The following is a 27525-nucleotide window of genomic DNA, read 5'->3' as shown; positions in this document are numbered from 1 at the left end:
TTAATTTGCCAAAGATCGCGCTCGTGCTCCAAGAAGAAGATGGCACAAGGGAGGTGGTCGACGAGATCGTGTCTCGTCTTATGCCTATCTCTCGTTTTTGCTTCCTGTTTGCTTGCGCTAGTGGGTGCAAAACCCTCTTCATCGAGTAAGGGAGGGCTGGACCCTTTTGCTCGGCCGGGAGCAGTGCAGCTTTTTGCAAACATGAAGAAGGCCCTCGGTCTGCCTCAGCACGCTACTGCGGTACGTGGCACTCCAGATTCCCATTTCATCCCACATTTTTAATACGTTCCCCTACATAGCCTCCCCTCCTCGAATGCGAAGTGTGCAAGTACTTCATGGACACGATTGATGACATCCTTGAAAACAACGGCACGATTGAGGCCATTGAGGTGCGCTATCCTCTCCCCTTTCACCCTCTGGAGACGTGCATCTGACTCACAGCCCTTCCCTCACAGGCAGTGGTAGCCGACATCTGCGTGCTGTTTCAAATCCAAGTTGCCGAAGTGGTGCGGCTACATGCACTTGCTTTTGACCTACGTCGACGGCCCCACTTACTCTCCGCGATCCGTGCAGTGTGATGGTGTTGCGCGTGAGTTCGGCCCCATCGTTGTTGATGTGTTCACCTCGCGTTTCATCTCGAACGAAGAAGTGTGCGTGCACTTCCTCTTGTGCCCGGAGAGCGCGGCCACCACAAGGTACGTCCACACACATCTCTTAAAGCACTGCGCGCTATGGGTGGTGTGGAGTAGAATAGTTGGTGACGGGTGACGCTTTGTAGCCCCATTACGGTCCAGGAGGAGCGCAGGAGGAGCAAGGTTGTGCACAACGCTAAGAAGGACTGGCGCTACGCTGGAATGGTGACGGAGGACTCGGATGAACAGGTGGCTTTGATCAAGGGACCTCAGACCGGCAAAGTTGACGCGTCTGGCGTTGGTCGGTTCCTTCAGCTGACGGACATGCACTTCGATGCGCAGTACAAAGTGGGACCCCTCGACACACTCGTTGGTTGCTGAACGTTTACTAACCCTGTGGGGTGTGATAAAAGGCCGGAACAAACGTACACTGTGACGTCCCGCTCTGCTGTCGCTCTCGGTACGCCTTCCCCCTCGCTTGACCTTGCTTGCTCGCTTGACCTCCGGTCTCAACGCTTTCCCTGTCCAGCTACGGTCCAGGCGACGCTGGCATTTGGGGGTATGGCTACATCGGCTCGGGGAGGTCGTTGGATCGATTTTCGATGCCATTGAACCAACCAAACGCCCTTTACTCCCGCTAGCAACTACAAGTGCGACATGCCGGAGATCATGCTGGACAATCTGCTGAACCACCTCGCGACCAATTACTCGGCCGATCTCGACTTCATCTTTTGGACTGGGTGCGTTGCATGTTAGATGTTTTTCGTCATCCTGTCACCGTGTGTACGTGTTAACACATGGTTCGCAGTGACAACCCCCCGCACGACATTTGGATGGAGTCGAGGGAGTCTCAAATCGCGAGCACTCAGTACCTGGTGGACAAGCTCAAGGCCGCGTTTCCCAAGACCCCCGTGTTTCCGACGCTCGGTGCCTCCCCGCTCCTCCCTCCAACATTGGCTTATCCGCCTTTGCTAATTGTTTGTTTTACTGTCGTAGGCAACCACGAGAGCTTTCCGGTCGATCAGGTAAGCGTCATCGCGCAAGGGCCCGTCTGTATGCACCTCCCCATAACCAACTTTCCTTTATTTGTTTGGCCAGTTCCCTACGCCGCCCAAGAACAGTTGGTTGATGAACCCCGTTGCGAGGATGTGGTCTTACTGGCTTCCTTCCGACGCTCTGCAAACCGTGCAGTACAGACCCCCCTCAAATTTGCAGCGCTGAAGCATGTTGCGGACAAGCTGCTTACCACCTTAGCCACCTTTTTCCAGATATGGAGGATATTACACCACACTCATCCGTCCAGGACTGCGCCTGATCTCGCTGAACACCCAATACTGCGACATCAACAACTTTTATGTGCGCAACACATCTCTGTGTCGATGGAACCCCTCTCAGACTCAGCAGCTGACCACTGCTGCTTGTTCCTCTTCTTTTCAGCTCATTCTGAATGCTACGGATCCGACGGAGCAACTCGCCTGGCTCACTGGTGTGCTCGCCAAGGCGAAGGCGAGCAATGAGATCGTCTTCATCATTGGTCACATTCCCTTCAGTACGCAGACCTCCTCAGTCCTCCTGCCCTGAAAGCGCAACGTTCGGTTAACCACACAATCGCTTCTGTGCGCAGATGATGTCGGTTGCTTGTACAAGTACTCGAGCCAGTACGAACGTCTCATTCGCCAGTATGCGCCCATCATCAAGACGCAGCTCTTTGGACACACGCACGATGATAGCGTATGCACTCAACACACCAAGCCTGGTCCTCTCTTGGCTGAAGCCATCGCTTACTCATCGTCTCTTTTTACGACATACCAGTTCTACCTGACCTACAGCGAGGACAACTCTGCGTCGGACCCCATCAGCGTTGCCTACGTTGCTCCCTCGGTGACGACCTACACAAACTTGAACCCGTCGTACCGCATCTACGAATACAACAGAACCGATGGCACCATCCTCAACTACCAGCAATACTACACCGACCTCGAGCTCACCAGTACCCGCTTCCTGTGTGTCTTGCCTTGTTGTTCTCCTGCGCGTGTCCGCTGACGCTCATTGCCTTGCTCTTCCCGTAGACAAGCAGGGATACCCCACCTGGACCAAGGCGTACGATCCCATCTCCGAGTATGGAATGAGCTCTCTGTCCCCGGCGCAGTGGGCCGCGGTGACGGCCAGGTTCAACGCGACGGACTCCTACTTCCAGCGCTGGTGGTTCCACCACTACTCCCAGACTGCGGGCAGAGCTCCCTGCACCGGCGGCTGCAAGTCGGACTCCCTCTGCTCCATGACCTCGTCCACCGCCAAGGCCTTCCTGGAGTGCACCGGCCAGGAGTACAACCTCGCCAACCTGTGGGAGTGGCTCATGAACCACCTCTGCTAGAGACCGACGCCCCTCCCCTCCCCCCTTGTATTTGTTTGCTCTATTTGTTCAACTCATTTATTCTCTTCCCGTGTTGCGTGGGTGGCGGTCATATAACTAGTCTACACTGATACTTCTCTAGCGAGAATATCTCTCTCTCTCTCTTTCTTCCCAGACTCGGGCCTGAGGCTGGCTCACTCGCTGTGCGGAACGGCCTGGATCAGGTACGTCATCTCGTCGTACATGGAGACCGTGTAGCGCAGGGCGATCTTCCTCTTCTTCTTGCCCAGGGCTTCGAGCTGCTTCCACTCGCCTGAGACACTGAGCTCGATGCCGGGGAAGAGCTGTCGAGGAATGCAACAAGCAAAGATTAGACCAACGTTGAAGGAAGGAGCGCAGGGCACGGGCCGACGTACATCAGCGCTCGGCCGGTGCAGGAATACTTCGCGGTCCTTTCCCAGCGCGGTCTTGACGGCCTTGTTGGCGAACAGCACGACGCCGTCCCAGTCGGCAAGGACAACCACCACAGACAGACAATCGAAGCCCTTCGTCGCGTGCTCGGGTATGTCCTTCATCCTCTTGCTGAGGTGCACTCGAACGTTGCCATTGCTCTCTTTGACCGCCTGGACCCAGGCACGGACACGGACATAGGTTGCTAAGTGTCTGAGCGAAAGGGTGCGTATGCGCACGATCGTCCTTACCTTCTTCCAATCTGTCGCGTTTCTGATCCACTTCTTCTCCTCGTCAGTGTTGATGTGCTTGAGCTTCATAGGAGTGTGCCAAGTGTTCTCGATGAGCTTGTTTATCTGTAACCGCACACATGCCGACGGCCCAGCAATCAGCGCCGACAGACCATGCCTCTGGCGCAGCGAAAGCGATCGTACCTGTGCGTATCGGATTGCCTCCCCTCGGAAGATAACGATTTCGTCCCTGTAGTAACACTTGACGGCCATCTTGGTGTCCGTCTGTCCCTCCTTGCGCCAGATCTTTTGGTTCTGCGGGGCGGCCAGGCACACGTCCTCCACGATCCCGTCGTACGGGCCGCTGTTGTGTCGATCCGATGGAACACCACCGGTGAGAAGAAGAATTACGGGAGGAGGCTTCGCCGTTGGTCGCGTACCTCGTGTCGGCCGACTTCTCCATGAGCTGGTACGCCGTCTCGGGGGCCTTTTGCAGCTTGCCCAAGTGATTGAGCAGCACGTCTCTGTCTTTTTCCTGCACGAGACAAGCGTGTGGTATGAGCATGAGGACGTCAGACAGTGTGTGCTAACACACGTGTATGGTAACAGGGTTGCTTACGTCGTCCACGCCCAGGTTGGCCAAGTCCTCGTCGTTCAAGCTCAGCAGGGTCTTGCCGTCGATGTCGTTCTCGACCATCAGGTCCGCGTACTTGCTCTGGTGCAGGTAGTCGAACCATCTGCCGGACCCAATAGGTTAGTAAGTGACCACCGTGTAAATCCCCTACTGCTCATCGTACATGGCGCACTCGGGCGGGGTCCACTGCTGTGCGTTGGTGTCCTGTTGTGTTGTGACCGTGGTTGTGGTGGCTGTGTTCAGTTTTGCTCATGCACCCAGTGGTTTTCTCGCACCCCTCCCCCAAACAGACGGTTGTATGCATACCTTCTTCACGACCGAGATATCCTTCTGGATGGCGATGAAGTGCGTCACCACCTTCGAGCCCTTGGACTTGTGCACCGGCAACAGCAGGAAATTGTTCCAGAAGCCTGAGAATCCCCATCCCATTCGTGTTAGGTACGTTTCCGCAATGCAAAGAGGGGGTGTGGGGTGTTTGACGTCTGTACCTGTGCCATCTTTGCGATAGTTGAAGAGTTCGATGTCCAGCGGAAGACCGTTGTCGACGGCGTGGCGGATCTTCTTCACCGTCTCCTTGTTGGTGTACCTGCCCTGCAGGAAGCGGCAGTTGCGGCCGAGGATCTCCTCCTTCGGGTACAGCCTGCCCACGGACACACCTACAATTAGTTCTCAATTCCTCTTTCTCGCACGACCAGGCGGTGTGGTGTATCGGACACTTACGTGAGCTTTTCGAACTCGTCGTTGACGTAGACGATGGGACAGTCCTGCAGCCGGTTATCGCAGACCACCATCGACTCCTGAACCGAACTCAGGTACGGGTACTCGGTCACAATGCGCTTGTGCACTGTGCGCGTGTTGACGAAGAGGCGCGGTTTCACGTTAATTTTTGAATCCTCGGTCTTTTAAGGACTTGGCGAACGAGCCGGCGACAACGAACCCTTCTGCATGGCTTTCTTCGATAGCTCGGAGGCCAGCTTGGCCTGCTGCACGGTCTGTGGGCAGTTGTCGTACCGGCCCTTGGCGCTGCTGCCATACCTGACGATGTCTACAAGGTGCACACCCCATCGCCCACCAGGGTAAGTTCTTGGCGCCTCACAGCGGATGGGGTTGGCTGGGGAAAGCAGACTCACCGGCCAGGGCTGGCTGCTTCCAGGGCGAATGCGAGTTCTCGTTACCCATGGTGGATGAAGGTAGGTAGCTGTTGAGCGGTCAGTGTGGGTGTTGGGGTATTGGTGCGAATGCTGGAGATGCGCGTGTTATTGGGGGTCGTCGTTCGGGTTGTCCATCGTGCCCATTCTCAATCATTCGTCGCGGCTGACGAAAACTCGCCTTCCCGACGAATGCACACAAATCGGGTTCACGTTCCCTCGTTGCGGTCGATGCGAGTCCTTTTATGGGCGATGTGCGTCCTTTTTGAGGACAAAATACACCCAAATCGGGTTAAGTTCCCTCGTAGCTGGTTGATGCGAGTCCTTTTATGGGCGAGTATTGAAAGTCAGCTTTCATCAATCTACAGGCCTGGTGTTGGCTCGGAGAAGAAAGGAGATCAACAGTTTAACCCGGTCAGCACTCACGGACCCAGCCAGCTGTTTAAAAAAGGTGCCGCTACCTCCTCAAATTACCCTTTTCTACCAGGATCCCGGGCACCTTGGGTGTGCACACGACGGGAATGCGAGAAGGGATCGGGTGTCTGACCGGAATTAAATTCAGGAGGTCGGTGTCTGGGTACCGATGCGAAGCAGCACACACCGACGTACGGCGGAGGACTTCCGCCGCGGGTGTTGTTCTGGCTTCAGCACAGTCAACCATTAAAGGACGCACCGCGCAGCAACACCACACCGACGTACGTCCGAGACTAGCCTCTACCGAGGTAGGTATATAACCCAGGCCCATGGCGTACAGAGGCCTCTTCGTCTCGCTGGTGGACTCGGTGCTTCGAGCCAACGACCCCGAGAAGCAGAAGCTCTTCTTCGTGACCTACCCGCAGTACGGCACACCGTACGACTTGCTCAACACCCTGCAGGAGTCGCTGAAGGCCAACGAACACAAGGACGATGGCCCCGCCTTCATGAATCTAGTGGGCGCCTTCCTTCAACGATGGGTCGAAAACTGCCCCGACGGTACTATTACTTCTGCCCACTCACAGCCCAAGCTGGGTGTTGTTCGTTCATTAGCATCGATCGATCTCACCGTGATTGCTTCGCACCTCACAGACTTTGAGAACGACAAGAGGCTCGGGGAGGACCTGCTCAGCTTCGCCCGAGAGAAGCTTAGCGCCGGCATTACGAACCACCTCAAGCTCAAGTACCTTCGCGTGCGTCCACCCTTGGCCCCTCGCTCGCACTTTCAGTTGATCATACGCCGTTTCGCCGTTGGCGACCAAACCCGGTGGGCGACCTTTATTAGGAATTTGGCTTACGTACGTTTTTATGGCAATTTCTGGCGTCATGACTGCAGTGCGTTGCTGGGCCTACTCCACGCGCGGCCAAGCAAGACGCGGCTGTGGTGAGCACCCCCTTCAGCAGCGTTCGGTCAAAGGACATCGCCTGCTATTTGACGCTCATCGACTGGAGGTACGTACAAGCTTGTCGCGCCCCCCCCCCTCCTCCGCCACACACCGCCACATCTCCGTCTCACTGGGTTATCTCTCCCGTGCCAGGTACTTCTCCGCGATTCGAGCTACCGAGCTCTTCGACAACGCCTGGCAGAAACCCAACAAGAACGAGCTCGCCCCCAATATCACCGCGCTCGCTCAGAGGTAGCCATTCGTCATCCCCTCGGGTGGATTAGCCATTTTTGTGCTGAAGTGCCCGATATGGTTATGGGTGCTTCCGCAGGTTCAACACCATAAGCCTGTGGCTCGCCGAGTCGGTGATTGATAGCTACGAGCGCAATGCCCACACCGCCGTGGTGGAGAAGATCATTGAAGTACTCAAGGTATCCAAGGAGACTTCCGGCGCGGCGCCTGCAATAGCAACTAACCAACATGACCAAAAAAAAACAACAATGTCATGACAACAACGCACGTGCAGGAGTTGTTCAAGATGAATAACTTCAGCTCGGGCATGGCTGTGCTGTCGGCCCTCAACAACTCGTCGGTCCAGCGATTGCGAAACCTGTGGACCGCGGTGAGGAAGGAGCACAGGGACCTCGTCAACCATTTCGAGCTCTTCATGGGGATGACCGACAACTTCAAGAACTACCGGTATGGCGCGCCCAGTGGCCCGCCACACGCCCGCCACACATCTCATCGCTCATATCACACCACACAACCCGCTTTCTCGAACAACAGGCGGCACTTGCGGAAGCTGCAGCAGGCCACCAGCGACATGACGCGCGCCAACCGGAAGACACCGCTGATCCCCTTCCTAGGTACACTCTACCAGCTCCCGCTCGCTGACCACTTGCTCACCCGGGGGTCCGGCATGTCCGCGTGCACGCAGCGCTCTTTCTGCGGGACATCACCTTCATCCGCGACGGCAACTCCGATACCAAGGACTACCAAATCAACATGGAGAAGATCGAGTTGCAGGTAAAGATCGAACCTAGGTTCCCGCTGGCGCCATTGCTGCTGTGCTCTGTGTGCGTCGGTGCGGGCCCGCGGCTGATTGCTGACTGTGCACGCCCCACGGGGTGGTTTGTTAGGGTCGACAAATTTTGCAGCTGCAGGAGTGGCAGCGAACGCCGTTCACGCTCAACTTCACACGCGACGAGGTACGTGTACCACCGAGTCGGTGAGAGGCGTGGGTCAAGTTCTCCGCACGCGCTGGCTCAGAAAGCTCACGCTGTAGTGCGCGTGCAGGCCTATTATAAATTCTTCGAGCAGTTGGTGGCGCCCACGGAGGACCAGCTCTTCCGCAGGTCGCAGAAGCTGCAGCCGGGCACGCTGGAGAACGTCTTCTCGGCCATCTCCACTCCCCCGGAAACACTTCCGCAACAAAAGAGTGAAGAGGGTACCGACCTCTCGCATCACACATGACGCACGCACGCACGCACGCACCACACACACACACACACACACACGCGCGCGCGCACACACACACACACACACACACGCAGTTGCTTACGTCAGGTCGCAATAGACACCATCTCCTTGGGTTCGTACGTCGACATTAGGGCCGACAAGCTGCTCTTCAACTGCGAATACTCTGAAGGTGCCCACCATCTACATCATCTGCTTATTAACGGCCCATTTATCTGCAACTCATTCGATTCTCTCTTTGCCTCCCTATTGTGGCGATGCGCAGTGCTCACGGAGGACCTGAGTGTGGGCGAGGCCGAGGACCTGCTGCGCGACGCCGGCATGGACAACATCATCGACTTTGAGCTGGACAAGGTCCAGGGCATGCTGGAACCCTCCAGCCCTCAGCGATATCTCAGATATCTGAGCTCCGAGTCCCCCAAGCTCAGCGACAGCGGCAGCTTCATCAGTGCGTTCCCCCCCCCCAAGCATTCTCCTCCGCAGCAGCCACCAAGATCTGGGGAGTTTGCGCGGCTGACCGCTTCTCTCTTTTTCGAAACAATCCAATCTACAGTCTCCTCATCCGGATCGTTCGAAACCAACAGGGCAAGGAGCCTCTCGATGCAGAGGTGAGAGACACATATATAAATATATATATTTCTATAAAAATAGTATCATTCGTGGTGTTCTCATCTTCTCGAGAGAAGTGAGTAACAAGGCTTGAATTGCTGACTCCTTTCTCTTGTGTTTCTCGTCTGCTCCAGTGTTCAAAACGTGGATATTAACACATGGCAATTCGAAGACGTGGCTGACTGGCTGCGTCGGGTCTACCTGTCCAACTACATTGGTACCCATGCGCAGCCATCAGCATCCCTCTCCTAGCAACACAAACTGTGGTCTCTTTCTCAAAACACACACACACACACACAGCTGCATTTGCGGCCGCCCAAGTGGATGGCCCTCAGCTGCTGCAGGTCGACCACAAGCTGCTGTCGACCTTTGGCATCTCCTCCTTCAAAGACAGGTGTGTCTCGCTCCGCATTCATTCCCAACCCACCCACCCACCCACTCACTCACTCGCTCACTCACCAATGACACATCAGGAAAATGGTGTTGACGCTGATCGAGAAGCTCAAGGCCGATCACGGCATCGCGGTGCCTTCGCGTACCCCGTCGGAATGCGCGGTCACCGAGCCCAAGGACGTCATGAGCGAGGCCTCGACGGCCTCCGCCTCGGACGCCACCTCGACTGCCGCCACCAGCGGGTGCAGCAGCAGCATCCTCAGCCGATCCCGCAAAGATAGCGAAGAGAACGACCAGCAGGTCGACGATATCAGGAAGCGGAAGAAAAGAATCACGAAGAGCAAGAAGGGCAAGAAGACGACCGATGTGCAGACCGAACGGGTGGGCCAGTCCGCCGAAGCAGAGCCGGCGGTCCCCTCACTGGACACCACCACCGACGCCACCCCATCGCCGCCGCCGACGACGACGACGACTGCGCCGACACGTCGTCCCTCCTCGCTCTTCCGAAACTTCTCCAAATCGGCGGTGGGAGCCGCGCCCGAGGCCGGCTCCGCCCCGCAGGTCGACATCGGCGCGCTGGGCGGCGCCACGCTGGTGATCTGCTGCGAGCACGACAAATGGGACTGCGGCAAGCTCGGCCCGGTCTCCTACGACAAGCTCGTGCAGCTCATCCTGGAAAGGTGAGAAGCAGTCCTCTTTAGTGAGTGTGCGTCGGTGTGTGTTGTGTGTTGTGCACTTGTCGCGTGTGTCGTGTTGCGTGAGTGTGTCCCAGTGTTGATTCGGTGGTGTGCGACCATCCAACAGACACGGGCACATCTTCGCCTCGGCGAGCGAGGTGGGCGTCGTGTGCGCGGGGCTCAAGAAGAAGGGCGTGAGCGTCAGAAACGACAAGGACCTGCGAAAGGTCAAGATCCTGACCAAGGAGCGCAACGAGAAGATCGTCGTCTTCAACGCCACCAAGCGGCACTGAAGAAGGCCTTCCGTAACCTGAACCCGACGATGCGTCCCGTCTTAGCCTCCTTTTTGTTTGTACTGTAGTTTTTCTTCGTGGCGGTGGCACCGGCCGGTTGTAAATAGCAACATGACCAACCAACCAATGGCACACACACGGTTGCGTGCGAGACGGATCAGATCTGGTCGAGGGCCTGCTGGAGGTCGCGCAGGAGGTCGTCCTTGTCCTCGATGCCCACGGAGAACCGGATGAGGCCGTCCGTAATGCCGCCCTTCAGGCGAATCTCGCGCGGCACCATCACGTGCGTCGTCGTCGCGGCGTGACAGATCAGACTCTCCACCTGCGGTGGCGGGGTTGCATCCGTAGTTTGTGCGCTTTAGCCGGGGAGCGACACGGGCAATGAGCGGTGGGGGGTGCGCGTACCCCGCCAAGGGAGACGGCGAGGGTGATGAGCCGCACGGCCTCGGCGACCTTCTTGCCCGCCTCGGTGCCGCCCTTCACCTCGAAGGAGATCATACCGCCGAAGCCGCGCATCTGCTTCTTGGCCACGGCGTGTGCGGGATGCGAGGGCAGACCTGACGGCGGCGGCGGCGGCGGCACCACAAGCGGACCGCGGTTGTCAGAGCGGCACGGGTGGCCCGAGGGGAAGAAGAGAAATCTGGGGCGTACCGGGGTAGAACACGCGCTCGACCTTGGGGTGCTTCTCGAGCGCCTGGGCCAGGTAGAGCGCGTTCTCGTTCTGGCGCTGCACGCGCAGATCAAGCGTCTTGATGCCCCGCGCGAGCAGGAAACAGTCGAACGGTGATAGCACGCCTCCGAACTACCACACACACACACACACACACACCAGTACACACGACACGCACACGCACACGCGGTTGGTGTCGTTGACGGGGACCTTAGCAAGGAGAGGCCACTCGCGCACCAATTTCCTGGCCTGCCAGACCTTGTCCTCGAGCTCGCGGTTCTTGACCGTGGCCGAGCCGGCCAGGATGTCGGAATGGCCGCCCAGGAACTTGGTGCACGAGTGGATCACGACCTGTCACACGTACGACAGTGTGTAAGCCCACGGCCACGGCCACCACTCGCGAGTGGTACGCGCATCGGTGACAGGCGTCAAGTAAGTACTTACATCGATGCCAAAGTCCTTGATGGGGTTCTGGTTGATGGGCGAGGCGAAGGTGCTGTCGACCACGGTGAGGGCGTTGTGCTCCCGGGCCAGCTTGCCCAGCTCCGCCAGGTCGATCACCGCGCAGATCGGGTTGGCCGGCGTTTCGGCGTACAGCAGCTTCGTGTTGGGCTTGACAGCGTTCCTGTAGCCATCATCGATGAGGATCAGCAAACGCGTGCGTGTGCACGTGCGTGTGCGTGTGCGGCGAAGGGTCGCGTTCTACCGGTAGCCGTCAATGTTGCCGTCCTCGGGCAATGGAATGCGGGTGACCTCCACGCCGTAGGTGGTCAACAGGTCAAACGTCTCGTGGGTGCCTGGCGGGTGTACACCAGAGAGAGAGAGAGAGAGAGAAATGAGAATGAGAAGTGGTGGCCGTGATGTGGTTGAGTCGCTCGGCTGCCGAACGAGCGCGCGCGGGTGAGAGAAGAGGCGCACCTCCGTAGATGGGCGAGTGGACGATGCAGTGGTCGCCCGCCTTGAGCAGCCCAAACAGGGTGGTCGTGATGGCCGCCATCCCGCTGCCAAACTAAGGCCGTGGATCAGATACGCACTCATACACGCTACAGCACGACACGACACACACGTCACACAACACGACACACGACACAGGGCCTACGAGGAATGTCTTGTGGGCGGACTCGAGGCGGGTGATGAGGGTGGCGGCAACGTCGGAGGTGGGGTTGTCCCAGCGGGAGTAGAGCCAGGGCGAGAGGCCGCCCTCGACGGTGTTGTGGGTGCGGTCGAAGCGGTCGGAGAAGCGGTCCGACAGCAGCGCGCCGTGGTCGGCCGAGTCGAGCACCCACGTCGACGATGCGAAGATGGGCACCGCCAGCGGGCTCACAGGTCCCACGAACGGCACATGTCGCACCGCCTCCGTACCCACCGCATAGTGCGCTGTTGTAGAGAATCAGCAAAAACAAAAAGTGAATTGGAAAGGGGAAGTAGAGATTGAGTGGGGGAAGGAAGGTGTGCGAACGTTGTTGGTTCTCCTGGTGTTGAGAGTGGGATGAAGCCATCTAGGTTGGAGGAGGGAGCAATACGTGGTGTACACGAATACGGCGAGAACCGGGCGGAGGAAATATTTTAGGAAAAAGAGGACCAAGAGAAAGAAAAAGAAAAGAAAGCAGTTCTGTCTGCTGGCTTTGGAGACCAACACCACATGTCGAATCGCACGCCCACGGCAGGCGCCAAGAAGAGAGGCGGTGCACCGGGCGGCAAAAGAGCTGGAGATCGATCCCCCTTCGTTGATGATGCTCCGGGATCTTCTGCATCTCCATCGTCCCAATCGCCATCGTCCCGCTCCTCCTCATCCGGCAACAAGCGGGCAGTCACGCCACCGGTCTCGCCCTACAAGGCTCCCGGCAGCAGCGGCGATGCCTCGCCCTCTCGATCCACGGCACCATCCAAATCGCCATTAACTCCATCTTCATCACTGCCGCAGCGGCTGGAGCCCTACACGGAGCGCGAGGCCAAGATCGAGCGCGAGCGCCGACGTGGTCTGGTCTTCGTCCACCTTCGCACGCTCCAGCGGCTGGGCGTCGTCATCGGCGACCCGGTCGCGCTCCACGTGGCCAGGCCGGACGCCTCCGGCCAGGCGGGCGTGGTGGTGGGCCAGGCGTGGGTGGGGTCCAACGTGGGCGAGGACGAGGTGCACGTCGACCCGCTCATGGCCGACAACTGCGGCGCCAAGTTCGGACAGCTCGCCCTCCTCCAGCCGCTCGATCCTCGTACATTTTCTTCTTCTCCAGTTGTACATGCGTGTGCGTGTGCGGTGGTGTGTGTGCGTGCGTGTACGTGTGTGTGCGGTGGTGTGTGTGTGCGGTGGTGCGTGTGGCGTTTTGCTGGAGATCTGAGCTGAGCCGAGGTTCGTTGAACACAGACGGAGCGCCAGACGGGAATGCGGCAGAGCGCCCGACCGTCAGGGTGGCGGTGGTGGGAGCGTCCGAGGTGGCGGTGATGCCGCTCTCCCCGCCTCCGCCGCAGGCGTTGTCCGCACCCTCCGAGGGCGGGGCCACCGCCTCTACCGGCTCGCCTGCCACAGGGGGCAACAGTGGGCGGCCGCTCGACGAGTTTCTCAAGACGTGGATCCGCCAGAACATCGGTGCTGACACCACCACCACCCGCCAATCGCTGACTTGGCCGCGATAAGATTGATCACTTCGTCTCACCCGCGTTGTGGACCGCGGTCGCAGTGGGGCGGTACTTTGCCAGGGGCCACCTCTTCACGATCTCCTACTACGGACACCAGCAGACGTTCCGGGTGGAGGACATCCTGCCCCGCCTGACGACCCCGACAACGACGACGACGACGACTACCTCTTCCGGTTGTGACGATCGAGTCGGTGCGCGCAGTCTTGTCTTCTTCTCGATGGCTCGTCCGTCTCTTATGTAGCTCGCTGACCGTCTGCGCCTGACGCGTGCTGATGGTGTAGTGGAGTTTGGCCGGATAACGGACGCCACTTCCTTCAAGTACGCCAGCCACGCACCACCGACGAAGGCTGCTGATGCCGAGAACGACGGCAGCGACACGAGCACGAGCACGACGGACACGGAGGAGGGCGCACGGCCAGAGGGTGGCGGCGAGCCCGCGGGCAAGAGCAAGCACGGAACGACTGCGGAGTTGGACTATGGCAGCATCGGCGGCCTCAAGCGAGAAATCGACGCCGTCCGGGAGGTGGTGGAGCTCGCCGTCAACTCCCCCAAGCTGTTCACCGAATACGGTACGCCTCCCGCCTCCCGCCTCCCTCTCTTGGCACCACCAGCGAGCTTCTTGGCTAATGAGTGCTATCCACGATCCATGCAGGGCTCGCCCCGCCCAAGGGCATTTTGCTGTACGGCCCGCCGGGAACGGGGAAAACGCTGATCGCGCGCGTCGTCGCACAGCAGTCCGGCTGCCGCGTGTACGTCATCAACGGACCCGAGGTCATCTCCAAGTACTACGGCGAAAGCGAGGCCAAGGTGAAGCCCTCCTACTATTCTTAATTATCTTAATTCTCAACACCACAACACTAACAACGTGACGGGCCTCATCTACAGATACGCAACCTGTTCAAGGAGGCGGCCGACAACGCTCCCGCACTGGTGTTCATCGACGAGATCGACGCCATCGCTGGTAAACGCGCGGACGTACGTTGCGACCGCCCTGTTATTTTCGCTCTCTGTCACCCCCAAATATTTCCGGAGTGTGACACGCTTTCGTGCGCGTGCGCGTGCGACTTGCCAGGCGGCGAGCGAGATGGAGAACAGAGTGGTGGCCACCCTGCTCACTGTGATGGGCGGCATGGAGGCCAACGATCGGGTCGTCGTGATAGGCGCCACCAACAGGTTCGTCTCTGTCCATTCCTCATCAAGTCCAGCTTTTCTTTCCTCCCACCCCCCCCTTTCCCCCCTCGCCTACGTACTCCTCACCTCCGTGGTCATAGACCCGACGCGCTCGACCCGGCCCTGCGCCGACCAGGGCGATTCGACAGAGAAATCGAAATAGGTACGGCAATCGGCTCCGTGTGCGTGTGTCGTGTGTCGTGTGTGTGTGTTTGTGGCTTCTCCTGCTTCTCCACTGGCGTGCGCCTGCTGGGGAGGACATTGAGTCTAAATCATTGTTGTGTGGTGCCGTCCAATCGATCGCAATGTAAGGCATTCCGACGGCCGAGGACCGGCACGAGATTCTCAAGGTCACCCTGCGAAGGATGCCCCATGCGCTCTCCCCCGCCGACATTCAACAATTTGCCGCCGCCACGCACGGATTTGTCGGTACAGATCACACCGACACACGACACACACGACACACACGACACACACGACACACACGACACACACGACACACACGACGCATATATGATTTTTCATTTGTTGCTGTCTGATCTGGGTGTAGGCGCGGACCTGGCTGCCCTTTGCCGTGAGGCGTCGCTGTTGTCGCTGAATCGCCTGTCGGCCCAGCTGTTCGCCTCGGCGGGGGCTCCCGGCGAAGAGGAGCTCCTCTCGCTCGACACGCTGGTCATCACCGCGGAGGATATGAGCAGCGCGCTCAAGGTCGTCCGCCCTTCGACTCTGCGCGAGGTGCTGGTCGATGTGCCCAAGGTGCAATGGAGCGACATCGGCGGGCAGGACGACACCAAGCAGAAACTCAAAGAAGCCGTCGAGTGGCCCCTCAAGGTTCGTGTTGGTTGGTGGTGTGGTGTGGTGTGGTTGGAGCCATGCACTGCTGTGGGGTGTGCTCACGGTGCGAGTGCGCAGCATCCCGAGGCGTTCAAGCGGATGGGTATCCGACCACCACGCGGCATCCTCCTGTACGGCCCGCCGGGCTGCAGCAAGACGCTTATGGCCAAGGCCCTCGCCACCGAATCCGGCGCCAACTTCATCGCCGTCAAGGTACGTACCGCGCACGATCGCGCACCACCCGAGACCCGCCACCCGAGAGACCCGGCTGTTGGTTGACGTGTGGCGATGACAGGGCCCAGAGCTGTTCAGCAAGTGGGTGGGCGAGTCCGAGCGAGCCGTGCGCGAAGTGTTCCGCAAGGCCCGCGCCGCGGCTCCCTGCATCATCTTCTTCGTACGCCCTCTTGCCCGTGCCCCTCTCCCTCCACAAATGCGACTGAGGGACCACGCCTGGGACTCACCCTCGGGTCCCTGCGCGTCGATCCCTCCAGGACGAGATCGACGCGCTGGCCGTGCACAGAGGCGGAGGGGATGAGGGATCGTCGGGAGTGGCCGATCGGGTGGTTTCCCAGTTGTTGACCGAGATGAACGGCATCGAGGAGCTCAAGAATGTAACCGTGGTCGCTGCTACCAACCGACCCGACATGATCGTACGCTCCGTCCCCGCGCACTTGGTAGTTTATCTCGCCACTCACTTCCCGTCGCTATGGTCGTTGTGTCGTGCGTCGTGCGTTGTGTGTTGTGTGTTGTGTGTCGCTTTAGGACAAGGCGCTCCTTCGCCCGGGGCGTATTGACCGCATGCTCTACGTCTCGCCACCAGACGCGCCCTCGCGCGAGCGCATCTTCCAGATCTTCCTCAACAAGACACCCCACGCCGACGACATTGCGCTGCCCAAGCTCGCCGAGCTCACAGAAGGTGCCACACGCTCGCGCCCGCCGTAGGCGGTGACCGGTGTTGGTCAATCGGTCTCATCGTGCCGTGTGTGCCGTCGTGCCGTGTGGTTACGCCGACGCAGGGTATTCGGGTGCTGAGATAGCGGGAGTGTGTCGGGAAGCGTGCATGTGCGCGATGAGGGAGGACCCCACGGCGCAGGTGGTGAAGCAGACGCACTTCGTCGCGGCTATTGCCAACACCTCGCCCCGCATCACCCCCGAGATGGTGGCCTTCTACGACCAGTTCCGACGCTCCTGCCACATCGAGAACATATGAACCCGCTTCTCGCTACACACTCACACTCGCTCGCTCATTCAGCAAACGAGCAGCTGGCCCGTCATTACTAATACCGCGTCTATCGTGCGCGACAGCGGCGAGCGCTGGCCAAACGTGGCGGCCCTGTGCCAGAGAACTGGAGCGCGCGCGTGTGTCTATGTATCATGCTTGCATTTATTGGGCGGTGGCGGTGGTGCGGTACTTCTTGAGGATGCGGAAGTGGAGGCCCTCGGGCACGAGTGGCTTGTAGACGGAGGTCGGGAAGGGCTCGGTCTGGTTGGTGTCGACGTAGCCGCGCCGCTGGTAGTAGGCCAGCAGCTCGGGGCGCACGCTGACGACGTGGAGCACGATGGCCTCGCAGCCGAAGACCTCCCAGATGTGCGCCTCTCCCTCGGCCATCAGGCGGCGCCCGAGCCCGAGCGCCTGTCGGGCGGGGTCGACCGCGAACATGCCCAGGTGACCGCCGTCGTCTGCCTTCTCGACCAGCACGCACCCTGCGACGTCCCACTGCTCCTTCTCCTCTTCCTTCTCCTTGCCTCGTCGGCATCACCGTCGAGCGTGGCCACCTCGGCGACGAAGAAGGCGGCGCGAGCGGGGTCGGAGGCGACCAGGCGCCGGAGCTCGTCGACGGTGGTGCGCAGGCCGGCCACGAGGTGCGACTCAGTGGTCCACGCGCGGTTGGGCCTGGCCTCCTTGGCCTCCTCCGCCGTTGCGGCCGGGTCGGCACCTCGGTAGGCCCAGTTCACAATTTGCATGAGGCGGGGCACGTCCCGCTCCTCGGCCAACCGCGTGCGCACCGCCGCGGGAACGACACCTTCTCCTCCGGAAATGTTCGTCGCTGTGGCCATGTTGAAAGCTAGTAGTAGACACTAAAGGGGGCCACTGCTGAGGTTGCGCTGTGTGCTCACGTTTCGCGAGAGAAGACGAAGGGAGTTTCGTCTGCGGTGTCTAGGAAAATGATTTCTCCTAGTTTTTCTTTTCCAGGTATTTCTGCAGCCGCAACACATTTCTGGACGCAACATCAGGAATGGCAGATCTGGGGTCGGTAGGGGCGTCGAAGAGGTCCAACTTCGCATCCCTCCTGGAGCAATCGCGGCAAATCACACAGATTATTGATCGACCGTATGTCATCCAAAGAAATGTAGAACAAATTGAGGAGGAGGCCCGCAAACTGCTTCATTCAACTTCAGCCCGCGGCCAGACGCGACATAAGCCACAACCCCTTGCTTCCCCAGCTTCCCCACCAACAGCACATCGGCGACGATCGCCCAACAAGTCGAAGGAAGATGAAAATGGCGGGAGACGGCGAAAATCTTATGATGTGAATAAGCTCGAGAAGAACCTACGCGCGCTGGACGTTAAATCGACCTTCCAGCCACTGGAACCACTGGAAGATCTAGACGTGGAAGGCTTCTTGAGGTTCGATCTCTGCTCTTACTGCATTCATTCTTTACTGTTTGTCCCTAACATGACAGCTGCCCAACAGAAATGAATGGCAAACGATGTTGCTCACTTCGGTCGAAGAGGCCAGAAAACGAGTACGTATCACTGGCTCTGTGCGCGGATCTCGCATATCTCACGTCCTCGTGGTGCAGACACGAGATAAGTTCGACGACGCCTGCACCACGCGGATACTCAGAGACTGGGATCGAGCCAAGCAACACTACCTCTGAGTGAGGTTCCCCTTCACAAGCGACTTCTTCACCATCGATGAATGGGGCCAAATAGAAGGGGAAAAAGCACTCTTTTCTTCTCTCCTTTCCTTCTCTTGACACATTTGAATTCAAATCGAAAACAACATGTCGGAAGCAAAGGGAGCATCTTTGCGGCAGCGGCCAGGCAAGAAGCAAAAGGCAAAGAAAGATGGAGGGATCGAAATCACGAGAGTGGAAAAGAAGGGCGCCGAGAACAAGCAAGAAGACATCCAAAGGCCAGTGAGGCCATCCAAGAAGCCTCCATCATCTTCATCATCGTCAACCGCCCGCATCTACGAAACGCTGGCGGTGGTTTGCTTGCTGCTCGCGCTCTTGGTCGGTGTAGCGGTCTATCTTCTCCACTACGAACCCCAGATCGTGAAGCAGCTGGACGAGGGCTTCGTCAAGGCTGCCGCCACTATTGCACAGCTCTTCCAGCCCAAGAACGGGCCGAACGCGACGTCGAAGCCTGTCGCAAAGAAGGCGAAGGTTGTTTCCAAGATCTTCTCCGCAGATGAGCTGCGGCTGCATAATGGCAGCGACCCGGCCAAGCCCATTCTACTCAGTGTTCTTGGTGCGCTCTCTTCCCTTCCCACGTGCGCGCCCCTTCCTGTGCAAGACGTCTCACGCGCTTCATTGTGTGTGTGCGTGTGTGTGTGTGTGTGTGGTGGTGTGTGTGGGCAGGCAAGGTCTTTGACGTGACGGACGGGAAGAGATTCTACGCCAAGGGGGGGTCCTACTCCTTCTTTGCCGGGCGTGACGCCTCGCGTTCCTTCGCCACGGGTGCGCATCGGCCTGCCTGCCGACATGTCGCTTTTGGCACCTTAGCACCTTTGCTAACGCGATCGATGACTGCCTCGCTCGCTCCGCGCAGGCGAGTTTGAGGAGGAGAATCTCACGGACGACGTGACCGACCTCGAACCCGAACAGGTGGCGGCCATCAAAGAGTGGCAAACCCAATTCGAACGCCAGTACAAGTACCTGGGCAAAGTCGTTGGTACCCAATGCCTTCTTCAACCTTGTGGCTTCGTGAGATGATGCTGATGCTCACAATGCGCCGTTCTTCGTGCACAGGGAGATTTTATGATGCGGCCGGCAAGGCTACGCCCGCGCTCAAGAAGGTGAAAGAGAAGCTCCAGAAGGCCAAGATCGTGTACGTCTCATAATTCTAACAGCCATATATGGGCCACCAACCGCGATATTTACGCGCGCACATCATCTAGAGTGGATCAGGAGCTCGAGGAGAAGCAGCAGTTTCCAGAATGTAATTCGAGGTGGACGGAGAAGGACGGCGCCACCGTCTGGTGCACCGAATCGAGCGGCGGTACGCCCGTGTCTAGACCTGGTCCACGGGCCGCATCAAAGTCAGACTCTCTTCTCATACTCCACATACTACTGCGTGCAGGCATCGAGAGATCCTGGAAGGGCTATCCACGCCAGTTCAAGAGCGCTCGCGCGCAGAACCCCAGGTTGGCCTTCGCGCTCCTCACTGCCCACACAGCTGCAACTGTTGCAACCATCGTCATCAATCGTCAATGCTCACCTCTTCTTGCTGTGCTGTGCATAACACATAGGTGCGCGTGTGTGCGCAAGAAGCTTCTCGACGACCCGCGCGTGCGGCCGTACGACGGCTGCAGTCCCGACGCCTTCGAGTGCCAGCGCTGATAAGTAATAAATCGCCGGAATGCGAGTAATGCCAATAAAAACAGTAAAAATTTCGGGAACGTACAAACGCCAACCGCACCTTCGGCACCGATACTCTAATCTTTCACACAACGGCCGTTTTTGCCTGAGGACCTCTCGCCTTGTTCGCACGAAGAAGGTACCGCACTCATCTTTAGCTCCCCTTTAGTTCCTTTCTGCCTTAGGATGGTCATTTCGGTTAAATTTGGTGGGGGTGTATGTACCTAAAAATTCACGTTCTTTCGGTCATCTCTCCTTCGGTGATGAGTTCATCACTTTCTCAAGGCCTTTTTCGCCACTTTGCCCTCAATCTCCTCCTCTCTCTCGGCATAATGGTGAGGCTCATCAAAAATCATATACTCGTTCCTAATAATCAGAGCGAAGATGGAACTCGAACCGAGTAGCACAGGGCCGACCGGATCAGCTGAAGCCATGGAGGTCGAGAAGCCAGACACCACCTCGCCCCCCGCAACCGAATCGCCCAGTGCGGGCGCTGTCACTCCAGCCGCGGCAGAGCCCGCCGAGCCGACTGCGGCCGACGTCGCACCGCCCTCGGCGGGTGCAGTTACCGAACCAGTGGCGAGCCGCAACGACACTCCCGACGAACCTGCCGCCGGCGCCGCCGAGGGAGCCGTTGGTGACGCGGCCCAAGGCAAAGGGGCTGTGGCGGTGCCAGCGGAAGAGGGAGCCCGGGCGGAAGTGACGAAGGAGAGCAGCGAACACGCGGCGGGCCTGAACGGCGGCACGGCCGGGGAAGCGGCGGCCAAGGAGGAGGAGAAGGAGAAGGAGGAGGCCGCAGTCTCGCCGGTGGCAAAGGAGTCTGCCGCCGGCAAGCCGGACGAGGACGATCAGGCAGTGGCGAGTGCGATGGACACCGCTGAGGGACACGACGCGCAGAAAGAAGGAGCGAAGGAGGAGGAGGAGACAAAGGAGGAGGAGGAGGAGGAGGAGGAGGGGGAGGCGACAGAAACGCCGATGGCGGAGGCGGAGGAGGAAAAGGAGGGAGGCGCGGGGGAGGCGGAGAAGCGGGACCAGGTGGAGGCGACTGCGGACGTCCGCAAGCGCGACGCGACGAAGGAGGAAAGCGAAACGAAGGAGGAGGCGGAGGCGGACAAGATGGAAGAGGAAGAGACGAAGGAAAAGGAGGAGAAGCCGGAAGCAGCGGCGGCCGAGGAGGAAGAGACGAAGCCGGCGGCCACGGAAAAGCGAAAACGCAAGCAGGCCGCGCCGCAACAGTCTCAGAAGAGGAAGCGGACGAAGAAGGAGGACGACGACGACGGCAACGAAGAAGAAGAAGAAGCGGGAGAGGGAGAGGGAAAAGAGGACGAGGATGAAGGAGACGATGATGATGATGGCGGGGATGACGACTACGGCGGCGGCGGCGGCGGCGACGACGAGGACGAGGACGAAGATGAGGAAGTGGGCGAGACGACGACGAAGAAGAAACCGGCGACAAAGAAGAGGAAGCAGGCTGCGCCCCGGCGGAGTAGCCGTGGCCGAGGAAAGAAGAGCCTTGGCGACGACGACGACGACGAGGAAGAAGAGAACGGGGACGAGGGGGCGATCGTGAAGAAGGAGAGGAGGCAGAAGAAGAGGGAGGACAAGAAGCACAAGCAAATCGAGCAGGAGGACAAGGAAGGCGATAACGACGATGATGACGAAGACGATGAAGACGACGAGGACGCGAAGCCCGACCTGAGCGAAGAGTTCGAGAACCTGGCGCGGAATCCCGAGATCAAGCTGGGCAAGCGGCGCGTGAAGGCGCCCAAGCGATTCTGGGACCTCGACGAGTACGAGCCCATCCCTAAGATGGCCCGCGCTCCACCCAAGCGAAAGAGCGTCGACAAGGACACATCGGACGCGGTCGTCAATGGTAACCTTCCGCGCCTTTCCTCCTCCATCCACGCGCGCGTGTGTGTGATGATGATGCTCTCAACAATCGAGTGCGTGCGACGACTCACCACAAAGTTGTTGTGTTGGTTACGATGACGACGCAGGAGGGGACGGTGAAAAGAAGGCGGCGAAGCCGAAGGCGACGTCACAGGGCAGCCAGACCTGCGAGGTGTGTGGCAAGGAGTTCGCCAGCAGCCGCGGCCTGAACGCCCACTCGAGGATACACAAGAAGAAGGGCGCCGGCAATGAGGCGGGACCCGTCGACAGGGTGCAGCAGCCGCCAAGGAAGGAGGCCAAGAAGGAGGCCAGGGGCGAGACCAGGAAGGCGGCCACGCCCAAGAAGGAGGCCAAGCGCGAGAGACGACCGAGCGTCGCGCTGAGCGAGGAGGAGCTCAGCTTCCTCGACGAGGAGGACGACGACGACGACGAGGGGGAGAATGACGACGAGGAGTACCGCGATTCCGACGCCCAAGCGGGCAGCGCAACGAGAAGCACGCGCAGTAGCACCCGCGGCAGCGGCCCTGGTCGAACCAGCAGCAGCACCACCACCAGCAGTAGTGGCGGCGGCGTCACGCGTTTGCGTTCCCGCAGCGGCAGCTCGCGCGTGAGCACCAGCAGCAGCAGCGCCAGCGGCAACAAGAAGCGGAAGCAGAACAGTCCGTCGGACGACGACGAGTACCTGCCGCCCGACCTGGCCGACAAGAAGCAGAAGGAGGAAGAGTCCGACAAGCACTTGCGGGAGAAGGAGCGGCAGATCGAGGACGAGCTGCGTCGGCGCGAGGAGAGCAGGCTGCGCCAGGCCGTCCCGCCGCCGACCACGAGCTTCCCCCTGCACGCCCCCGCGATGCCCACCTCGAGCCTGCCGCCGCCGCTGCCCACCGGCGGGTCGGCCGCTTCCGCGCTCCCGTCGTCCGTGCACTCGCCGCTGCCCACGCACTCGCCCGTCATGTCGAGCTACGCGCGGCCCCTGTCGCCACACCACCTCTACAGCGCGCCGCCGCCGCACGGCACCGGCTCGTCCCCGCTTCCCTCCCTGTCGGCCTACCCCGCGGCCTCCTACACGCAATACGCGCTCCAGCAGGTGCCGCCTTCGGCCTACCCACCGCAGCTGCGGCACCTGACCTCGACGCTCCCGCCGCCCACGTTGCACTCGCCCGTGCTGTCCTCGCCGCAGTTCTCGGCCTACGCGCCCCAGCAGCCATCGGCGCAGCAGCAGCACCACCAACAGCAGCAGCAGAAGCACCAACAGCAGCTACACCAGCAGGCCTCGATGTACGCGTCGTACTCGTCGCCCGGCCTCGCGTCGATGCAATCCCACTTCTCGAGCTTCCCGCAGCACCCGCAGCAGCCTTCACATCAACTGCAGCACCACCACCAACTGCAGCAGCTCCACCAGCAGCAGCAGCAGCTCCACCACCACCAACTACAGCAGCAGCACCAGCAACAACAACAACACCACCAGCAGCAGCAGCAGCAGCAGCAACAACAACAACAGCACTTTCCGTCGCCCCACGCTCTCGCTGGCGCCTACGGATCACATCACCTCCCGCCGCTGGCTGCCAGCTACCCGCATTTGGCCCAGATGAGCAGCAGCGCACCACTCGAATCGCCGGCGCAGAGGCTCATGGAAGAGGAGAGGCTCAGGTGGCGCGGCAGTCCCTCCAAGGTACCACCCCACTTACTGAACACTTCACAGCTGTGCCCCCCTTCTTGGCGCGCCACCGCGTAACCGCGCCTTCCTCTGCGACTCTCAAACAACAGACCGAGGAGTAACCGGAAAACGAGAGACTGACCGAAGGCGCCCAAGGCAAGGAAGCAGCTGGGGCCGGGAGGAAGGAGGAGAAAGAGAAAGAGGAAGAGGAAGAGGAGAAGCTAGCTGTAACCTACAACTACATTTTTTCACCCAAAACCGATGCTGGCTCTGAGTCGACATCATCGTACCAGCCAGAGGAAGAATACTGGTGCCACTGGCATCGCCGTTGCGGCGCCCGATGGCACTTACGGTCGCATCGCGTCGCGGTCGGGACTGAGCAAACACAACGGCATCTGCGTCGGCGCGGGCGTCGTCGATGCCGGCTACTGAGGCGAGGTGTTTGTGTCGCTCTACAATCACTGCGACGTCGATTTCCGCATCGCCAAGCCGATAGGGTGTTGGGTCGAGCGTTCGTGATCGAGCACGCGATGGATGCTTGTGGATCTGCCGGGTGTTTGGCTGGAGCTGCGGACTCGCACGCTCGGCGAGTGTCTGGCTCGGCGCTGCTTTCTGCCAAGAAGCTGGCCTACCGGCAGGTCGGCGACCAGCGATTGCCTATGCCCAAGACGCGCATCGAGCGCGTCAACCCTGACGACGAGAACGACAAGCGCACGAAGATCGTCGGTCGCACCATCAACGAGACGCTTCCACCCCACACCCGTCGCATATTCTTTGAGCAGCATCTGCCAAAGAGAGCGCTTGCCCGCCGATGGATCCGATGCAACGCCGTCATCAAGTTTTGCCAGGCCGTCAACGCGACCCGAGCCGCGATGGAGGAGAAGACGCTCGCGTGGGATCGTGCCGCGCAGGCGCACGACCGCCACTGCATGCTGCGCGAGGATACGTTCGTTCCGACCATCGCCGATCAGACCAAGCGTCGCGGCGGCCAAGCAGGGAAGCGCAAGCGTGTCGATCAACCCAGAGACGACCAGGGGGCAGGAGATTGGATCGCTACGGCCAAGATGCCCCTCAGAGAAGCGACCCAAGACACGACCGGCGATGACGGCACGCCAGGTCAAGCCGCCCAACCAAGACCGTCCGCGCCACTCGTTCTCGACTCCAGACCACCAATCGTGCAAACCGAGCCGACAAAGGCGAAAAAGTCATAGTTGGTCAACCTTCGAAGTGAGCAGGGGAACAAGGGAAGGAGGATGTTGCATGTTGGGAGTCGCATGTCGTCCATCGTCCGCCGGCGTCGCATGTCGTCCACCGCACGTTGGGAGTCGCATGTCGTCCATCGCCGCAGTGGTTCAGTTTACGATGCTCACCTTTGCCCATCTGGCGAGCCAGGGGGCTGAAGTTGGTATTAGTTGATTGATTCGTATCAAGAAGATGAAGAATGGTTATTCAAGGGTAGTGATATTGGAACATATGCGGCGGCAAGTATCATACCGACTTGGAAGCAGGTGTTGAGTTGAGCCTGGCCATATGGGTAGCAAAGAGAACAGTCAGTGTGGGGGCATCGAAGGCTGTACAGGACCAGCGGTTGTCCCTTCTCTCCATTCACCAAGGAGTAGCGCGAGTTCAGCTCTTTGCCGGCCATGCACACGCCACTGGCGAAGACACCGCTCAGCTCGGGCAGGAGGGTGGCGCATCGTGCGTCAGAGAAGGACTCGACCTGCAACTTGGCAGGCTGAGCACGCCAGATCGCCGAATAACCGAATGCTGGAAAGATAGAGTTGCAGTGCCCGAAGACTGTCGTCCCTTGAACCAGGCAGTCCGCACACTGGGAGTCACAAGCGTAGCGATACCTATACCCATAACCAAATGAGAAAACAACCTTCAAGGCGATAACTGATCTCTGATATCTTGTATTGACACGTACTTGGCAGCTGTGGCGTTGGCGACGTCAGTGGCGAACGAATAGAAGCCGCTTTGTTGGCTTGGCGTGCAGTTCCCGTCAGGCTGGACCTGGTAGTTCTCCACGAGGACTGAACATCCGCTGTCTTGGTACTGAGCTAAAAAAAGTTCGGCTCCATTCGAGGCGGCTGTGCAGAGCGCGCACACAATCACCACCACAGCCAACCACTTGAAGCAGGCCTGCATGCTCGTGAGTGTGCAGTTGGTCTGAGCTTGTGTCTATCCTCCGCTGTGTGGGAAAATGTCGGGCGCCCGACAAAAAGAACCAATCCCTAATAAAACGCTTGCGCGGAATTTCTGGTATGTCCACTGGGGAACATTTGTTCCTGGGTGTCTCCCCATTGGCCTACAAAATGTGGCGGTGCAAATAAATTTATCGGGGAGGAGATATACTACACAACATCAGTTCCAACAGCACCTGAGTGGGGACACCAGAGTTGGGGTGGAATGAGAAGCCACAAGCAAGAACAGAGCCAATGGGTACACTGCCTTTAGTGCCATGGTCAGCCCAGTGACCATTGGCAAAGTTCCACCAGTGGATGTTGAGCCTCTTCCACTGCACTGCAATGATCTTTGCAATCCAAAAGTCCTGTGTATCCTCATCAGAGTCAGCATGGACAGCTACCCAAAGTCCAGGGGTGAAGTTGAAGCACTGGGCATTAGATAAAGTGTTAGACTGAACAACTTTGACCCTAGTCTGTAGGTGGAAGAGAGGGCTGTCCAGTAGAGGATTAGTTTGAGGGTGAGCAGTGAGGCCTTCAAAAATGGAGGAATTTCAGGTAGGGTGGGAAGAGCTAGTTAAGGCTGCATGAGCTTCAAAGATGTCTGCCCATTCCTTGAGTTCAGAGTCAAGGAAGAGAGGGGCAATGCAGTTCTCAGTGAAGTCAGTGATGACTTCAGGTGGAAAGGGTTGTGGGGGGATGAGGTATGGAGCACCTGGTGTGGAGGAAAAGCTCAGTGCAGTCATTGTGGCACAGGTGAAAAGATGGTACACACCTTGTGGTGTGGAGGTGAGGAGTTGGTATGGCTCTGACCACTCCCCTTGTGTGTGGTATGCCTTGTCTCTGATTACAGGCTCTCCTGTGGAATCACAAAAGAAATGAAAAATGTGAGGTTCAAGAGTGACCAGTGATAGATCAATATCCTCATGTGTGTGCCCAACAAGAAGGAAGCTCAAGTAGATCTCCTGAAACACATCAAGGCTGATGAGCAGAGAGAGAACTGTTAGCATGTAGACATTCTTGTTGCCAGCACAGTTGTCGACTTGGTAGAGGATTGATGGGTGTGAGTGTGGCATTGTACAGCTGAGAATGTGTCCATGAATGTGGTGAAAGAGTGTGGAGATAACAAGGTTAGCATCCTTGGGCCAAAAAGGCTGGGTGGAGGAAAAGGTGTTTGCCCTGGGCATGATCAATGATACCACCTAGCACCATAGTGAACCTGTTACCTGCATCCACACCTTAGGAACAGGGTAATGGGTGGGCAATGGAAGGTGGGAGGGGGTTGGAGTAATCAATGATCATGCTCATGTAGTGGCAGCTCTTTGCATGATGACATCATTCCTTGTAACTGAACCTCTCTGCAGCAGACAAGGAGAGATGGTGAGCTCTTGCCTGTGCAAACTGGGATGCCTCAAGGGGGCTCTTGGCTTGGAGGAGCTGCTGGGCAAACTTGATGCACACAGAGCACTTGCCCAAGCAAGAATGTTTGGGAAGCTTAACATGTGGGAAGAGAGTGTGAATATGTGTGGGCATTAGAACACATAGAGTGGACCTCTCACCAGGTGAGAGAGATGGGTAAGTGGATAGTTGGATCAGGTAAGTGATCACCAATGACATCAAAAAAATCTGGCAAGCCACAGGTAACTTGCA

The 27525-nt window shown here is 58.7% G+C and overlaps 11 protein-coding genes across 11 annotated transcripts; 7 read left to right on the top strand and 4 right to left on the bottom strand.

The window, feature by feature from the left end:
• Nucleotides 1-39: 39 nt before the first annotated feature.
• On the top strand, nucleotides 40-1114 carry ACA1_264590 (Hypothetical protein; the record flags this gene model as incomplete). The annotated part of the gene is made up of 6 exons (XM_004341322.1): nucleotides 40-240; nucleotides 300-389; nucleotides 456-506; nucleotides 574-695; nucleotides 779-980; nucleotides 1046-1114. The coding sequence occupies 6 exons, from the start codon at nucleotides 40-42 to the stop codon at nucleotides 1112-1114; spliced, it is 735 nt and encodes a 244-aa protein (XP_004341370.1).
• Nucleotides 1115-1289: 175 nt separating this feature from the next.
• ACA1_264580 (sphingomyelin phosphodiesterase, putative) lies at nucleotides 1290-3006 on the top strand (the record flags this gene model as incomplete). The annotated part of the gene is made up of 9 exons (XM_004341321.1): nucleotides 1290-1372; nucleotides 1441-1559; nucleotides 1629-1657; nucleotides 1731-1822; nucleotides 1901-1988; nucleotides 2070-2181; nucleotides 2257-2363; nucleotides 2445-2622; nucleotides 2702-3006. The coding sequence occupies 9 exons, from the start codon at nucleotides 1290-1292 to the stop codon at nucleotides 3004-3006; spliced, it is 1113 nt and encodes a 370-aa protein (XP_004341369.1).
• Nucleotides 3007-3179: 173 nt separating this feature from the next.
• Nucleotides 3180-5478, bottom strand: ACA1_264570 (SAM domain (Sterile alpha motif) domain containing protein; the record flags this gene model as incomplete). Its single annotated transcript, XM_004341320.1, has 12 exons — nucleotides 3180-3329; nucleotides 3402-3608; nucleotides 3687-3791; nucleotides 3870-4029; nucleotides 4106-4200; nucleotides 4285-4402; nucleotides 4463-4503; nucleotides 4606-4709; nucleotides 4788-4885; nucleotides 5020-5143; nucleotides 5237-5344; nucleotides 5430-5478. 12 exons carry the CDS (start codon nucleotides 5476-5478, stop codon nucleotides 3180-3182), a joined length of 1359 nt encoding a protein of 452 aa, XP_004341368.1.
• A 712-nt stretch (nucleotides 5479-6190) lies between these two features.
• On the top strand, nucleotides 6191-10253 carry ACA1_264560 (RasGEF domain containing protein; the record flags this gene model as incomplete). The annotated part of the gene is made up of 16 exons (XM_004341319.1): nucleotides 6191-6419; nucleotides 6513-6613; nucleotides 6757-6872; nucleotides 6959-7057; nucleotides 7137-7236; nucleotides 7332-7504; nucleotides 7592-7671; nucleotides 7743-7831; nucleotides 7969-8013; nucleotides 8102-8252; nucleotides 8382-8453; nucleotides 8547-8733; nucleotides 9025-9107; nucleotides 9191-9284; nucleotides 9364-9963; nucleotides 10088-10253. 16 exons carry the CDS (start codon nucleotides 6191-6193, stop codon nucleotides 10251-10253), a joined length of 2385 nt encoding a protein of 794 aa, XP_004341367.1.
• Nucleotides 10254-10410: 157 nt separating this feature from the next.
• ACA1_264550 (Cys/Met metabolism PLPdependent enzyme superfamily protein) lies at nucleotides 10411-12422 on the bottom strand (the record flags this gene model as incomplete). Its single annotated transcript, XM_004341318.1, has 9 exons — nucleotides 10411-10575; nucleotides 10659-10810; nucleotides 10905-11055; nucleotides 11161-11274; nucleotides 11368-11548; nucleotides 11630-11720; nucleotides 11842-11932; nucleotides 12023-12300; nucleotides 12383-12422. 9 exons carry the CDS (start codon nucleotides 12420-12422, stop codon nucleotides 10411-10413), a joined length of 1263 nt encoding a protein of 420 aa, XP_004341366.1.
• Nucleotides 12423-12565: 143 nt separating this feature from the next.
• ACA1_264540 (ATPase, AAA domain containing protein) lies at nucleotides 12566-16771 on the top strand (the record flags this gene model as incomplete). The annotated part of the gene is made up of 16 exons (XM_004341317.1): nucleotides 12566-12608; nucleotides 12735-13133; nucleotides 13286-13507; nucleotides 13599-13748; nucleotides 13839-14126; nucleotides 14210-14364; nucleotides 14443-14532; nucleotides 14630-14730; nucleotides 14829-14890; nucleotides 15040-15156; nucleotides 15278-15558; nucleotides 15640-15774; nucleotides 15857-15955; nucleotides 16053-16211; nucleotides 16324-16477; nucleotides 16578-16771. The coding sequence occupies 16 exons, from the start codon at nucleotides 12566-12568 to the stop codon at nucleotides 16769-16771; spliced, it is 2649 nt and encodes an 882-aa protein (XP_004341365.1).
• A 174-nt stretch (nucleotides 16772-16945) lies between these two features.
• Nucleotides 16946-17619, bottom strand: ACA1_264530 (acetyltransferase, GNAT family protein; the record flags this gene model as incomplete). Its single annotated transcript, XM_004341316.1, is given in 2 exon segments — nucleotides 16946-17307; nucleotides 17322-17619. The coding sequence occupies 2 exon segments, from the start codon at nucleotides 17617-17619 to the stop codon at nucleotides 16946-16948; spliced, it is 660 nt and encodes a 219-aa protein (XP_004341364.1).
• A 951-nt stretch (nucleotides 17620-18570) lies between these two features.
• ACA1_264520 (cytochrome b-like heme/steroid binding domain containing protein) lies at nucleotides 18571-20130 on the top strand (the record flags this gene model as incomplete). The annotated part of the gene is made up of 7 exons (XM_004341315.1): nucleotides 18571-19039; nucleotides 19150-19248; nucleotides 19340-19462; nucleotides 19540-19618; nucleotides 19689-19789; nucleotides 19871-19934; nucleotides 20103-20130. 7 exons carry the CDS (start codon nucleotides 18571-18573, stop codon nucleotides 20128-20130), a joined length of 963 nt encoding a protein of 320 aa, XP_004341363.1.
• A 450-nt stretch (nucleotides 20131-20580) lies between these two features.
• ACA1_264510 (zinc finger, c2h2 type domain containing protein) lies at nucleotides 20581-23814 on the top strand (the record flags this gene model as incomplete). Its single annotated transcript, XM_004341314.1, has 3 exons — nucleotides 20581-22021; nucleotides 22146-23707; nucleotides 23803-23814. The coding sequence occupies 3 exons, from the start codon at nucleotides 20581-20583 to the stop codon at nucleotides 23812-23814; spliced, it is 3015 nt and encodes a 1004-aa protein (XP_004341362.1).
• Nucleotides 23815-24222: 408 nt separating this feature from the next.
• On the top strand, nucleotides 24223-24903 carry ACA1_264500 (uncharacterized protein; the record flags this gene model as incomplete). Its single annotated transcript, XM_004341313.1, has 1 exon — nucleotides 24223-24903. One exon carries the CDS (start codon nucleotides 24223-24225, stop codon nucleotides 24901-24903), a length of 681 nt encoding a protein of 226 aa, XP_004341361.1.
• A 141-nt stretch (nucleotides 24904-25044) lies between these two features.
• Nucleotides 25045-25840, bottom strand: ACA1_264490 (uncharacterized protein; the record flags this gene model as incomplete). The annotated part of the gene is made up of 3 exons (XM_004341312.1): nucleotides 25045-25088; nucleotides 25187-25545; nucleotides 25620-25840. 3 exons carry the CDS (start codon nucleotides 25838-25840, stop codon nucleotides 25045-25047), a joined length of 624 nt encoding a protein of 207 aa, XP_004341360.1.
• Between the last annotated feature and the right edge of the window lie 1685 nt (nucleotides 25841-27525).

This window comes from Acanthamoeba castellanii (genome assembly GCF_000313135.1).
Source record: "Acanthamoeba castellanii str. Neff unplaced genomic scaffold scf7180000084770, whole genome shotgun sequence".
Classification (NCBI taxonomy): Eukaryota; Discosea; order Longamoebia; family Acanthamoebidae; genus Acanthamoeba; species Acanthamoeba castellanii.
Note: the sequence above shows the minus strand (reverse complement) of the source record. Positions and strands in the feature narration are given on the sequence as shown.